Below are 14378 nucleotides of genomic sequence, written 5' to 3'. Positions count from 1 at the left end.
ACATGTGTGTTGTACACAATTTTAGTCAGGACTCTAGGTAGATTCAAGGGAATGGAAAAACAAACTCTAAAAGATTGAGTTTCAGTCAGCTGGGTTATATAAAGTATAATGCAGTGGCTCCTGAAGTGTAGTTCCTGTATTCAATTTCATATTTGAAAGTGAATCTAGGCCGGGCACGGTGGCTCACACCTGTAATCCCAACACTTTGGGAGGCCAAGGCGGGTGGATCACAAGGTCAGGAGATCGAGACCATCCTGGCTAACACAGTGAAACCCCGTCTCTACTAAAAACACAAAGAAATTAGCCAGGTGTGGTGGCATCTTTAGGTCAGCATCACCTAAAGACCTCTTCGAAATGCAAATTCATGGTTCCCATCAGATCACAGACTTCACTGTGTCAGAAACTCGATGGGTGGAGTTCAGCAGTGTCTTAACAAGTCCTTCAGGTTTTTCTTTTCTTGTTTTTTTTTTTTTTTGACACCTAGTCTTGAGCTCTCAGGCACCCAGGCTGGGCGTGCAGTGGTGTGATCTCAACCCATAGCAACTTCCCTCTCCAGGGTTCAAGCAATTCTCATGCCTTGGCCTCCCAAGTAGCTGGGATTACAGGTGTGTGCCACTATGCCCAGCTAATTTTTGTTTTTAGTAGCGACGAAGTTTCGTCATGTTGTCCACGCTGGTCTCAAACTCCTGGGCTCAAGTGATCCACCCGCCTCAGCCTCCCAAAGTGCTGGGATTAAAGGCGTGAGCCACTGTGCCCAGCCGCTTCAGGTTTTTTTGATGCACTCTAAAGTTTGAGAACCACTGGTATAATATAAAGTAAACTGTAGTGTATTAAGTTTTGGTGGATATTGTTGATTCATGTTAATGTCAGCATTCACTGCTTCCACATCTTCAGCATAATACTGTTACCATATTTTAAGAAATTGTAGTATATCCTGGAATTCATCTAGGATATGGAGAGGTTTTTACGAAGAGTGGATAGAGGAATTACAAATATTCATCCTGGAAAAAAGAAAGACTTTGAGAATAGATAATGGTATTCCAAACTTTTAAAGATTTTGGCTAGTGTTTATTCTGAGGCAGGATTAATAGGTAGAAATTTTAGGAAGCCAGATTTGGTCTCCGTGGAAGAAGCTATGTCTTGAAGTAATGAGCTACTCTATACTACAGGATTTCAACTGAGGTTGAATAATCATCTTGTGTTTCATAAAAGTGGGGATTAGATTCGCTTTCTTTTTTTTTGAGACAGAGTTTCGCTCTGTCACCCAGGCTGGAGTGCAGTGGCCCAATCTTGGCTCACTGCAAGCTCCGCCTCCTGGGTTCACACCATTCTCCTGCCTCAGCCTCCCGAGTAACTGGGACTATAGGCGCCTGCCACCACACCTGGCTAATTTCTTTGTGTTTTTAGTAGAGACGGGGTTTCACTGTGTTAGCCAGGATGGTCTCGATCTCCTGACCTTGTGATCCACCCGCCTTGGCCTCCCAAAGTGTCGGGATTACAGGTGTGAGCCACCGTGCCCGGCCTAGATTCACTTTCAAATATGAAATTGTGACTAGCAAATGACAAATAAGATACACATTAATAAGTACAGTATAACTGGCAAATTGGGACTGAGTGCTGAGAAGATTCTGGGTAAGGGACTGGTTAAAATCAAGTAGAATCAATTCAGATAAGTTTTTGGAGGAGGAGTATTTTGTGATATGTACTAAAGTCAACAATTGACCCAGATGAGAAAGGAAGATTATTTAGGGCTGGGCACAGTGGCTCATACCAGTAATCCCAGCACTTTGGGATGCTGAAGTGAGAGGATCTCTTGAGCCCAGGAGTTTGAGACCAGCCTGGGTAGACCCTGTGAGAGTCTCTCTCTCTTTCTCTCTCTTTCTCTCTCTCTCTCTCTCTCTCTCAGGCATTTGAAGAGAAAGAGAGAGAGGAATAATAAGTAGAGGGGACGGTGAGAGAGAGGACTGAAGATTTGGCAGGCATTTATATTTGTGTTGGGAATAATAAACTGATTACTCTGGGGTTAGCTATAATAGGGTAATGAGAGATTTGTTTAGAGAGAAATCAGTTGACAAATCCTGAATTGTTAGGCAGAAGCTCTTGGCGTTACTGAGTAAGAGTGATATTTAGGGGTCTTCAGGGTATGTTAATGAAATCACTAAAAAAATTTTTCTCAGATGCTAAGGTTTGTGTGTTCTCAGTCTTCATTGAGTCTTCATTGATAATGTTTAAAACTGCTAGCCTCAGGCCGGGTGTGGTGGCTCACACCTGTAATCCCAGCACTTTGGGAGGCCGAGGTGAGCGAATCACCTGCGATCAGGAGTTCAAGACCAGCCTGGCCAACATGGTGAAACCCCATCTCTACTAAAAATACAAAAATTAGCCGGGCATGGTGGCAGTCGCCTATAGTCCCAGTTACTCGGAAGTTGAGGCAGGAGAATCGCTTGAACTGGGAGGCAGACATTGCAGTGAGCCGAGATTGCATCACTGCACTCCAGCCTGGGCAGCAGAGTGAGACTCTGTCTCAAAAAAATGAAAATAAAATAAATTAAAATAAAACTGCTAGCCTGGCCTGGCACAGTGGCTCACGCCTTTAATCCCAGCACTTTGGAAGGCTGAAGTGGGCAGATTGCTTGAGCCCTGGAGTTTAAGACTAGACTGGGCAACATAGCAAGACCCTGTCTCTATACAATCAATCAATCAATCAATCAATAATAACCTGCTAGCCATTTACAAGTTTATGCTAATTTTACCTGTGTTCAGTAAGCTCTAAGTACATACTATCATTTCTAAATTGTTTCTTAACATAGTGAACTGTCTTTCTAAGACTTGCTCTTTGAACACAAGCATCCCACACATGGCTTGGCCTGTTTGATTTGTTCCCTTTTCCCGTAGGCATGACTCTCCAAGAATCCATGAATCTAGATGCTCTCACTAAATACATGAAACATCTTGAAGATAAATATGCAGAAATTAAACAAGCTATGTTGATAAAATATGTGCCAGCTCAGAGGAAGTCTGATTTAGATGAAGAAATGATTGTGTTATTAAAACGGCGAGATGTAGCTGAAAATCTGAACAGAAAATTACAGTTTTGGTATGGAAGTTGATTATATGTTTTTGAAGTTTAGAGTTTTATTTGTGTTTATTCTAATATTCCACCTTTGATTTTAGGCTCAGTATGTTATTGACGTTTTTTATCTTTATAGTCATCAAAGACTGCAGATAATTTCACAGGCACTTACTTCATGGGTAAAATCTGATATGAGCAGCCCATTTGAAGACTTTGTGGAGCAAATTCAGAAAACCAAATATTTACAAGGTAGATTATCTATATTTTTAAACTAGTAGAAATAATGGAAGACTTTTTTTCCCCTAGAAAGTTAGAATGGGGTTTTCTTAGGCTGAGTTAAAATAAAGCAAAAACATACTTCAGCTAGTTCTCTGTTACCCTATGGGTTTCTTCCTTCAGCAGATAATAGGTGATTAGTAAAGAATAGACTTGGTGAGCCAAAGACAGAATGCCTGAAAATGTACATCAACAGAAAGAGGAAAGGGACGAGGAGGCCACTAAGTTTTGGAAGAGGTTGATGCTGTTAGGATCTATAGCAATAAGTTGTTGGTATTAAACACATGTATGTTTATTGTTTTCTATTGATAAGTAACCTTAAATATCTTCCAGTGGTACTTTCAATATTTACAGGTGACCAAGGCATTGTTGAAGAACTAATGGAAGATGATCCACGCAGGGCAAAAAAAGCTGAAATTATGCTTCACTACATTGAAAGGCAACTATTTTAAAAGCTTTAATTTTTCAGAATTATGTTTTTTCATAGATTCTTTGTGAATACAATACCAGATTAGTAATCTAGGAGGTTTTTCAGAGGAGATAAGAGGATTATAATGTTGATATGTTTTATTTATACAGGTTAAGCATTCCTAATCTGAAAATTTGAAATCTGAAATGCTCCAAAATCCAAAAAATTTTGAGCACTGACATGAGATAGTGATACCTGTGTTTTCTGATGGATCAATGTACACAAACTTTGTTTCATGCACAAAATTATTAGAAGTATTATATAAAATTACCAGCCAAGCACAGTGGCTCACGCCTGTAATCCCAACACTTTGGGAGGCTGAGGCAGGTGAATCACAAGGTCAGGAGTTCGAGACCAGCCTGGCCAACATGGTGAAACCCCATCTCTACTAAAAATTAGCTAGACGTGGTGGCAGATGCCTGTAATGCCAGCCACTAGGGAGGATGAGGCAGGAGAATTGCTTGAACCTGGGAGGCAGAGGTTGCAGTGAGCTGAGATTGTGCCACTGCACACTCTAGCCCAAGAGAGTCAAGCTCAAAAAAAAAAAAAAAGTATTATATAAAACTACCTTCAGGCTATGTGTATATGGTATATATGAAATATAAATTTTGTGTTTAGACTTGGGTCTCATCCCCAAGATATCTCATTATGTATATGCGTATATTCCAAAATATGAAAAAATCTGAAATCCAAAACACTTCTGGTCCCAAGCATTTAGGATAAGGGAATCTCAGCCTGTATTTTTCTTACATTTCCTAGCTATCAATCTGATGTTACAAAATGTTTTTGAGAGTGTCTTCCTGATTCAGATTATTCTAGCCAATTCAGTCCTTTCTTTCTCATTATTTCTATCCCATGACTTATTAAGAAGGCATATTTCTCCATAACACTTAAGTTATTATATATAGTATATAATAGAATATTAAAGAGATTTGACTGTATCCTTTTTTATACTTTGTTTATTTTTTATCAAATATTACTTTTATCAAATATTTCAAGTATTCATAAAAATACAGAGAATAACATTAACAAAATGTTATTCTGTGTACCAATTTAGCAAGAAGTTAACATTTTGCAGTATTTGCTTCAGCTGTTTTTGTAGAAATTTGTTATAGTTGACATCCCGCTGTGTATCATTCCTCCTGTCTTCAATTCCTTTTCCCTCCGTTTTTCCCCACACAGCTGCTCCCTTGGTGTTTAACATGCACGTGCATTTTTAAACATTTTTAATACATAGTAAGACTATATTATATAAGAGGTTAATTCACAGGCTATGAGGCTTATCTGTAATGAACATATGTAATATTCCTGGTCTTTATATGTTAAACAGTTTTCAACTGTTAATTGGAAGGTTGGTATGGTAAAAAGACGGGGGTAAAGATAATTTTGGGGAGAGCACAAAAGCTCATATTATTTCTTTACACTGTGATGCTTCTCTAAGTCTGACAGTTTGATATGAGAGAAAAACTCTCATTGAGATAGAAAGTTTTATGTATTTTGCTTAATATTACTTTAGTAGGTTTTCCGCCTGGGGCTCTACATTCATTTGCAGCACTATGTAACTTCTGTTTATCCTAGTTTTATTAATTGTGAGGTAAGGACTGAGTTGAAGACGTTTTGCCATAGGAAGAGGAGTAGAGGCTTAAATTATCTTAACTATTATCTTTCCTTCTTGTGTTAATCTTTGATTGGGAGCCTGTTGCCTGGCAGAACAACATAGGCTTCTGAATACCAAGGACACCTCTTGATCTCCAATTTGGCAGCTTCTTTTTTTTTTTTTTGAGATGGAGTCTAGCTCTGTGGCCCAGGCTGGAGTGCAGTGGCGCAATCTTGGCTCACTGCAAGCTCTGCCTCCCGGGTTCAGGTGATTCTCCTGCCTCAGCCTCCTGAGCAGATGGAACTACAGGCATATGCCACCATACCTGGCTAATTTTTTTTTTTTGTAATATTTTTAGTAGAGACGGGGTTTCACCATGTTAGCCAGGATGGTCTCGATCTCCTGACCTCATGATCCCCCCCGCCTCGGCCTCCCAAAATACTGGGATTACAGGCATGAGCCACCACGCCCGGCCCAATTTAGCAGCTTCTGTCTTCAATTAGTATTTCCTTTAGGTGGCATTTCTAAGCAGGTTGCCCTTCTTTCCTCTGATACCAGTACTTTTTCATGTGGAGATGGTATGTGGGGAAAAAAATCTGAGTTCATAATAAATTCAAGTTCTTTCTTCCATTCTCTATGGCCTGCTGTAAGTGCTATACGAATAAAGTTTAGGATCATGTTCAAAGTTAGCTAGCAGGTGGGAGTTTTGTTCTGAGACTTAAAAAAAAAAACCCAACAGAATATTAGAGAAAGATTTCAAAGAACGTCTTACAGGGTGAATGATTCTAGTTACAGTTTATTAGAATTCCTTTTTGTTTTTCCATATCTTTATGCCACTATATTCGGTCTGTATTAAACATTTCTAATCAGTTTTTTCTCTTTTTGTGTCATTATAACACATTATAAAATGTGATGCCTATAGATTTAAGGAGTTAATCTCACTTGGTGAATATGAAAAGGCAGCTTGTTATGCAGCAAACAGTCCTAGAAGAATTCTTCGAAACATTGGTACGATGAATACATTTAAGGGTAAGCATTTCTCTCTGAACCTTATATATGTATGCAAATTTACTACATTTTCTCTCATAAAATGGAAAAAGCGTTAAACTGGGAGTCTAGAGGTCTAGACCCCAGCCGTCTCTCTACCATTTACTCAGTTTGCTTAGCAGTAACATTAGGGGTTTGATTAGATTTTCTAAATTATATTATGAACGATTTTAAGTATATAGAAAAGTATGGAGAAACATTAACACCAATGTACTCACTGTCAAGATTTAATAAATGTTAATATTTTGTCAAATTTGCCCCACATTCTTTTAAAACACAGCTTCCTTGTGGTAAATTGACATAATACAACAAATTGTACATATTAAAGCACACAATTTGGTAAGTTTTTTTTTTTTTCTTTTTTTTTTGTGAGACAGAGTTTCACTCTTATCGTCCAGGCTGGAGTGCAGTGTGCAACCTTGGCTCACTGCCACTTCTGCCTCCCGGGTTCAAGTGATTCTCCCACCTCAGCCTCCTGAATAGCTGGGATTACAGGTGTGTGCCACCACACCCAGCTAAATTTTTTGTACTTTTAGTTCAGACAGGGTTTCACCATGTTGGCCAGGCTGGTCTCAAACTCCTGACCTTAGGCAATCTGCCCACTTTGGCCTCCCAAAGTACTGGGATTACAGGCATGAGCCATCGCGCCCAGCCCAATTTGATAACCTTTGACATATGCATACACCCATGAGATTATCACTCAAAAGTTCCCTCATGCCCCTCAGTATCCCTCTCTTCCCACTACTTCCTAGTTCTCTCGTCCTTTTCTCGTCCTAAGTTATTTTACTTAGGATAATGGCGTTCAGTTTTATTTTATGGCTGAGTAGTATTCGGTGGTGTGTGTGTGTTTCTGTGTGTGTATGTGTTTTCTTTATCCAGTCATCCCTTGATGGACACTTAGGTTGATTCTCTGACTTTGCTATTGTGAATAGTGCTATGATAAATATAATGAGTGCAGGTGTCTTTTTCATATAATGGTTTCTTTTCCTTTGGGTAGATACCCAGTAGTGGAATTTCTGGATTGAATGGTAGTTGTGTTTTTAGCTCTTTGAGAAATTTCCATACTGTATTCCATAGAGACTGTACTAATTTACATTCCCACCAAAAATGTATAAGCATTCCCTTTTCTCCACATCCTCTCCAACATCTGTTGTTTTTTGGCTTTTTATTAATAGCCATTCTGATTGGTGTAAGTTGGTATATCATTGTGGTTTTATAGTTCCCTGCTTTGTAGATTTCTCTGCTTTGGGCAGTATGGCCATTTTAACAATTTAACTATTTTTTTAACCCATTAAATAGCCCCACCTCCCCCATCCAACTCCCCTACTACCCTTCATAGCCTCTGGTAACCATCCTTCTACTATGTTCATGAGTTCAATTGTTTTTATTTTTAACTCCACAAATAAATGAGAGCATGTGAGGTTTGTCTTTCAGTGCCTGGCTTATTTCACTTAACATAATGACCACCAGTTCCATCCATGTTGTTGCAAATGATAGGATCTCATTCTTTTTTATGACTGAATAGTACTTCATTGCCTATACATACCACATTTTCTTTATCCATTTGTCTGTTGATGGATACTTAGGTTGCTTCCAAATCTTGGCTATTGTGAATAGTGCTGCATTAATCATAGGATTGCTGGATCATATGGTAGCCCAATTTTTTGTTTTTTTGGGAACCTCCAAACTGTTTTCCATAGTGGTTGTACTAATTTACATTTCCACCAACAGTGTACAGGGGTTCCCTTTTCTCCACATCGTTGCCAGCATTTCTTATTGCCTGACTCTTGGGTAAAAGCTGTTTTAACTGGGCTGAGATGATATCTCATTGTAGTTTTGATTTGCATGTCTCTAATGATCAGTGATGTGGAGCACCTTTTCATATGCCTGTTTGCCATTTGTGTGTCTTCTTTTGAGAAATGTCTATTCAAATCTTTTGCCATTTATTTTACCCTTTTTTTATTAAAAATTTTTTTTATTATACTTTAAGTTCTAGGGTACATGTGCACAATGTGCAGGTTTGTTACATATGTATACATGTGCCATGTTGGTGTGCTGCACCCATTAACTCGTCATTTACATTAGGTATATCTCCTAATGCTATCCCTCCCCCCTCCCCCTACCCCACAACAGTGATGTCGAAGTGTTCTCATTGTTCAATTCCCACCTATGAGTGAGAACATGCAGTGTTTGAGTGTTTGGTTTTTTGTCCTTGCGATAGTTTGCTGAGAATGATGGTTTCCAGCTTCATCCATGTCCCTACAAAGGACATGAACTGATCCTTTTTTATGGCTCTATAGTATTTCATGGTGTATATGTGCCACATTTTCTTAATCCAGTCTATCATTGATGAACATTTGGGTTGGCTCCAAGTCTTTGCTATTGTGAATAGTGCCGCAGTAAACATACATGTGCATGTGTCTTTATAGCAGCATGATTTATAATCCTTTGGGTATATACCCAGTAATGGGATAGCTGGGTCAAATTGTATTTCTAGTTCTAGATCCTTGAGGAATGGCCACACTGTCTTCCACAATGGTTGAACTAGTTTACAGTCCCACCAACAGTGTAAAAGTCTTCCTATTTCTCCACATCCCCTCCAGCACCTGTTGTTTCCTGACTTTTTAATGATCAAGTTTTTTTTTGTTTGTTTTTGTTTTTTTGACAGAGTTTCTCTCTTGTTGCCCAGGCTGGAATGCAATGGCACGATCTCGGCTCACGGCAACCTCCACCTCCCGGGTTCAAGTGGTTCTCCTACCTCAACCTCCCTAATAACTGGGATTACAAGCATGCGCCACCACGCCTGGCTAATTTTGTATTTTTAGTGGAGATGGGGTTTTACCATGTTGGTCAGGTTGGTCTCGAACTCCCGACCTTAGGTGATCCACCCACCTCCCAAAGTGCTGGGATTACAGGCATGAGCCACTGCGCCTGGCCATCTTTTGCCTATTTTTAATCAGATTATTAGATTGTTTTCCTATGGAATTGTTTGAGTTCCTTACGTATTCTGGTTTTTAATTCCTTGTTAGGTAGTTTGCACATATTTTCTCCCATTCTGTGGGTTGTCTCTTCACTTTGTTGATTGTATCCTTTCTGTGCAGAAGTGTTTTACCTTAATATGATCCCATTTGTCCATTTTTTTCTTCAATTGCCTGTGCTTGTGGAGTATTATGCCAGAAATTTTTACCCAGACCAATGTCCTGGAGAATTTCCCCAATGTTTTCTTGTAGTGGTTTCATAATTTGAGGTCTTAGATTTAAATCTTTAATCCATTTTGATTTGATTTTTTTATATGACAAGAGATAGGGGCCTAGTTTCATTTTTCTGCATATGGATATTCAGTTTTCCTGGCACCATTTACTGAAAAGACTGTCTTTTCCCCAGTGTATGTTCTTGGCACCTTTGTCAAAAGTGAGTTCACTATAGGTGTGTGGATTTGTTTCTGGGTTCTCTATTCTGTTCCATTGGTCTGTGCATCTGTTTTTATTCCATTACCATGCTGTTTTGGTTACTATAGCTCTGTAGTATAATTTGAAGTTAGCTAATGTTATTCCTCCAGTTTTTTTCTTTTTGCTTAGGATGGTTTTTGGCTATTCTGGGTCTTTGTGGTTCCATATAATTTTGGGGGTTGTTTCTTCTATTTCTGTGAAGAACTTCATGGTATTTTGATAGGGATTGCGTTAAATCTGTAGATTGCTTTGGGTAGTATAGATATTTTAACAGTACTGATTTTTCCAATCCATGAACATGGAATATCTTTCCATTTTTTGTGTGTCCTCTTCAATTTCTTTCATCAGTGTTTTATAGTTTTAATTATAGATCTCTTTCAATGCTTTGGTTAATTCTAGGTATTTAATTTGTGGCTATGATAAGCAGGATTACTTTTGAAAATTTCCTTTTCAGATTGTTTGTTGTTGGCATATAGAAATGCATTGATTTTTATATGTTGATTTTGTATCTTTCAACTTTTCTGAGTTTATCAGTTCTCATAGTTTTTTTTTTTTTGGAGACAGAGTCTCTCTCCATCACACAGGCTGGAGTGCAGTGGCACAATCTTAGCTCACTGCAACCTCCGCTTCCCAGGTTCAAGTGATTCTCCTGCCTCAGCCTCCTGAGTCACTGGGACAATGGGCACGTACCGCCAGGCCGAACTAATTTTTTGTATTATTAGTAGAGATGGAGTTTTGCCATGTTGGCCAGTCTGGTCTTGAACTCCTGACCTCAAGTGATTGGCCTGCCTTGTCCTCCCAAAGTGTTGGGATTATAGGCATTAGCCACCATGCTTGGCCTCTAATAGTTTTTTGGTGGAGTCTCTAGATTTTTTTCTTTCACTTTTTATTTTTTTGAGATGAAGTCTTGCTCTTGTCCCCCAGGCTAGAGTGCAATGGCGCAATCTCAGCTCACTGCAACCTCTGCCTCCTGGGTTCAAGCAATTCACCAGCCTCAGCCTCCCGAGTAACTGGGATTACAGGTACCTGCCACCATGCCCAGCTAATTTTTGTATTTTTAGTAGAGACGGGGTTTCACCATGTTGGTCAGGCTGGTCTGAAACTCCTGACCTCAGATGATTCACATGCCTCGGCCTTCCAAAGTGGTGGGATTACAGGCATGAGCCACCACGCCTGGCTAGATTTTTTTTCAAATGTAAGGTTATGTCATCAGAAAACAAAGATAATTTAATTTCTTCCTTTCCAATTTGGATGCCCTTTATTTCTTTTTCTTGTCTGATTGCTCTAAGTAGGACTTTCAGTACTATGTTGAATACCAGTGGTGAAAGTGGGCATCTTTGTTGTGTTCCAGATCTTACAGGAAGGGCTTTCGGTTTCCTCCCATTCAGTATGATTCTAGCTGTGGTTCTGTCATATATTGCTTTTATTATGTTGAGATATATTCCTTCTATCCCCAGATATTTTTATGGGTTTTATGATGAAGGATGTTGAATTTTATTAAATGCTTGTTCAGCATCACTTGAAATTATCATATAATTTTTGTCCTTCATTCTATTGATATATGATACATTACATTGATTCATTTCTTTATGTTGAACCATCTTTGCATCCCCAGGATAAATCCCACTTGGTCATGATGAATGATTTTTTTAATGTGTTATTGGATTTGGTTTACTAGTATTTTGTTGATGATTTTTGCATCAATGTTTATCAGAATTATTGACATGCAGTTTTCTTTTTTGATATATCTTTGTCTGGTTTTCGTATTAGGGTAATACTGGCCTTGTAGAATGAGTTTAGAAGTATTTCCTCTGCTTCTATTTTTTGGAATAGCTTGAGTAGGATTCATATTAGTTCTTTTTTAGATGTTTGGTAGAGTCAGTAGTAAAGCCATCAGGTCCTAGGCTTTTCTTTTCTGGGAAACTTTATATTACAGCTTCAGTCTCATTACTTATTGGTCTGTTAGGTTTTGGGTTTCTTCATGGTTCAGTATTGGTGGGTTGTATGTGTCTAAGAATTTATTCATTTCAGCTGGGCGCGGTGGCTCAAGCCTGTAATCCCAGCACTTTGGGAGGCCGAGACGGGCGGATCACGAGGTCAGGAGATCGAGACCATCCTGGCTAACACGGTGAAACCCCATCTCTACTAAAAATACAAAAACTAGCCGGGCGAGGTGGCGGGCACCTGTAGTCCCAGCTACTCGGGAGGCTGAGGCAGAGAATGGCATAAACCCAGGAGGCGGAGTTTGCAGTGAGCTGAGATCCGGCCACTGCACTCCAGTCCAGGTGACAGAGCGAGACTCCGCCTAAAAAAAAAAAAAAAAAAAGAATTTATTCATTTCTTCTAGGTTTTCCAATGTATTGGCATATAGTTGCTCATAGTAACCTATAATGCTCCTTTGAATTTCTGTGGTATTGGTTGTAACATCTCCTTTTTCATCTCTGATTTTATTTATTTGGGTCTTCTCTCTTTTTATCTTACTCAGTTTAGCTAAGGGTTTGTCGATTTTTTTTTTAACTCTTCATTGATTTTTATAATTGTTTTCATCATTTCAATTTCATTTATTTCTGCTCTGATCTTTATTGTTTCTTTTCTTCTAAAAACTTTGGGTTTGGTTTGCTTTTGCTTTTCTGGTTCTTTAAGATGCATCATTAAAGTGTTTATTTGAAGTTTTTCTTCTTTTTTGATGTAAACACTTATAGCTATAAACTTTTTTCTTAGTACGGCTTTCATTGTTATCCCATAGGTTTTGGTAGGTTGTGTTTCCATTGTTGTTTGTTTCAAGAAATCTTTAAATTTCTTTCTAATCTCTTCATTGAACCACTGGTCACTCAGGAGCATATTGTTTAGTTTCCGTATTTGTATAGTTTCAAAAATTCGTCTTATTATTGATTTCTAGTTTTATTTCACTGCGATCAGAGAAGATGCTGGATATTATTTCAATTTTTTGAATGTTTTAATACTTGCTTTGTGGACTAACATATGATCTTTCCTTGAGAATGATCCATGTGCTAAGAAGAAGAATGTGTATTTTTCAGCTGTTGGGTGATATGTTCTGTAAATATCTATTAGGTCCATTTTGTCTGTAGTGCACATTAAGTCTGATGATTCTGCATTGATTTTCTGTCTGGATGATCTGTCTGATGCTGAAAGTGAGGGTGTTGAAGTCTTCAACTAGTATTGTATTGGGGTCTATTTCTCTCTTTAGCTGTAATAATATTTGCTTTATGTAGCTGGGTGCTCCAGTGTTAGGGGCATATATATTTATAATTGTTGAATATATATGCAATTCAACAAGAGGTCCTCTTGTTGAATTTAACCCTTTATCATTATATAATGACTTTCTTTGTCTATTTTTATAGTTTTTATCTTGAAATCTATTTTGTCTACTCCTGCTCTTTTTTGGTTTCCATTTGCATGGAATGTCTTTTTCCATTCCTTTATTTTCAGTTTATATGTGTCTTTAAAGGTGAAGTGTTTCTTGTAAGCAACAGATCATTGGGTCTTATTTTTTTATCCATTCAGTCACTTTTTTTTTTTTTTTTTAAGACAATCTTTTTCTGTCACCCAGGCTTTAGTGCAGTGGTGTAAACACAGCACACTTCAGTCTCAACCTCCTGGGCTCAAGTGATCCTACCATGTCACCCTCTCAAGTAGCTGGGACCACAGGCATGCACCACCACACTTGGCTAATTTTTAAAATTTTTTGTGGAGACAGGATCTCGCCATGTTGCCTGGGCTGGCCGTGAACTCCTGGGTTCAGGTGATCCTCCTGCCTTGACCTCCCAAAGTGCTGAGATTACAGATGTGAGCCACTGTGTCTGGCCCACTCTATGTCTTTTGATTGGAAAGTTTAGTCTGTTAACATTCACTTGATATTGTTAAGTAAGGACTCACTCCTGTCATTTTGTTATTTTGTGGTTGTTTTATGGTCTTCTCTTCCTTCCTGACTTTCTTTTGGTGAAGATGATTTTTTCTGGTGGTATGTTTGAATTTCTTTTTTTTTTTTTTTTTTGAGATGGAGTCTTGCTCTGTCGCCCAGGCTGGAGTGCAGTGGCCAGATCTCAGCTCACTGCAAGCTCTGCCTCCCGGGTTTATGCCATTCTCCTGCCTCAGCCTCCCGAGTTGCTGGGACTATAGGCGCCCGCCACCTCGCCCGGCTAGTTTTTTGTATTTTTAGTAGAGACAGGTTTCACCGTGTTAGCCAGGATGGTCTCAATCTCCTGACCTCGTGATCCGCCCGTCTCGGCCTCCCAAAGTGCTGGGATTACAGGCTTGAGCCACTGTGCCCGGCCTGAATTTCTTGCTTCTTATTTTTTGAGTGTCCATTGTATGTTTTTTGATTTGAGGTTACCATGAGACTTGCAAATAATATCTATAACACATTATTATAAACTGATGACAACTTAACACTGATTGCATAAACAAACAAAAAACTAACAAAGAAACAGAGAAAACTAATAAAAA

The 14378-nt window shown here is 38.8% G+C and overlaps 1 protein-coding gene across 2 annotated transcripts in view; it reads left to right on the top strand.

Moving 5' to 3' along the window:
• The window catches only part of CLHC1 (clathrin heavy chain linker domain containing 1), a 72587-nt gene that overhangs the window by 23353 nt on the left and 34856 nt on the right, over nucleotides 1–14378 (top strand). For both annotated transcript variants that reach the window (XM_011950595.1, XM_011950594.1), the window contains 4 exons: nucleotides 2896–3097; nucleotides 3210–3322; nucleotides 3704–3788; nucleotides 6338–6444. In XM_011950595.1, the coding sequence (XP_011805985.1) occupies nucleotides 2896–3097; nucleotides 3210–3322; nucleotides 3704–3788; nucleotides 6338–6444 (507 nt within the window). The remainder of the gene's footprint in view (nucleotides 1–2895; nucleotides 3098–3209; nucleotides 3323–3703; nucleotides 3789–6337; nucleotides 6445–14378) is intronic.

This window comes from Colobus angolensis, unplaced genomic scaffold (assembly GCF_000951035.1).
Source record: "Colobus angolensis palliatus isolate OR3802 unplaced genomic scaffold, Cang.pa_1.0 Scaffold309, whole genome shotgun sequence".
Lineage (NCBI taxonomy): Eukaryota > Metazoa > Chordata > Mammalia > Primates > Cercopithecidae > Colobus > Colobus angolensis.
This window is presented reverse-complemented; position numbering and strand designations above follow the sequence as displayed.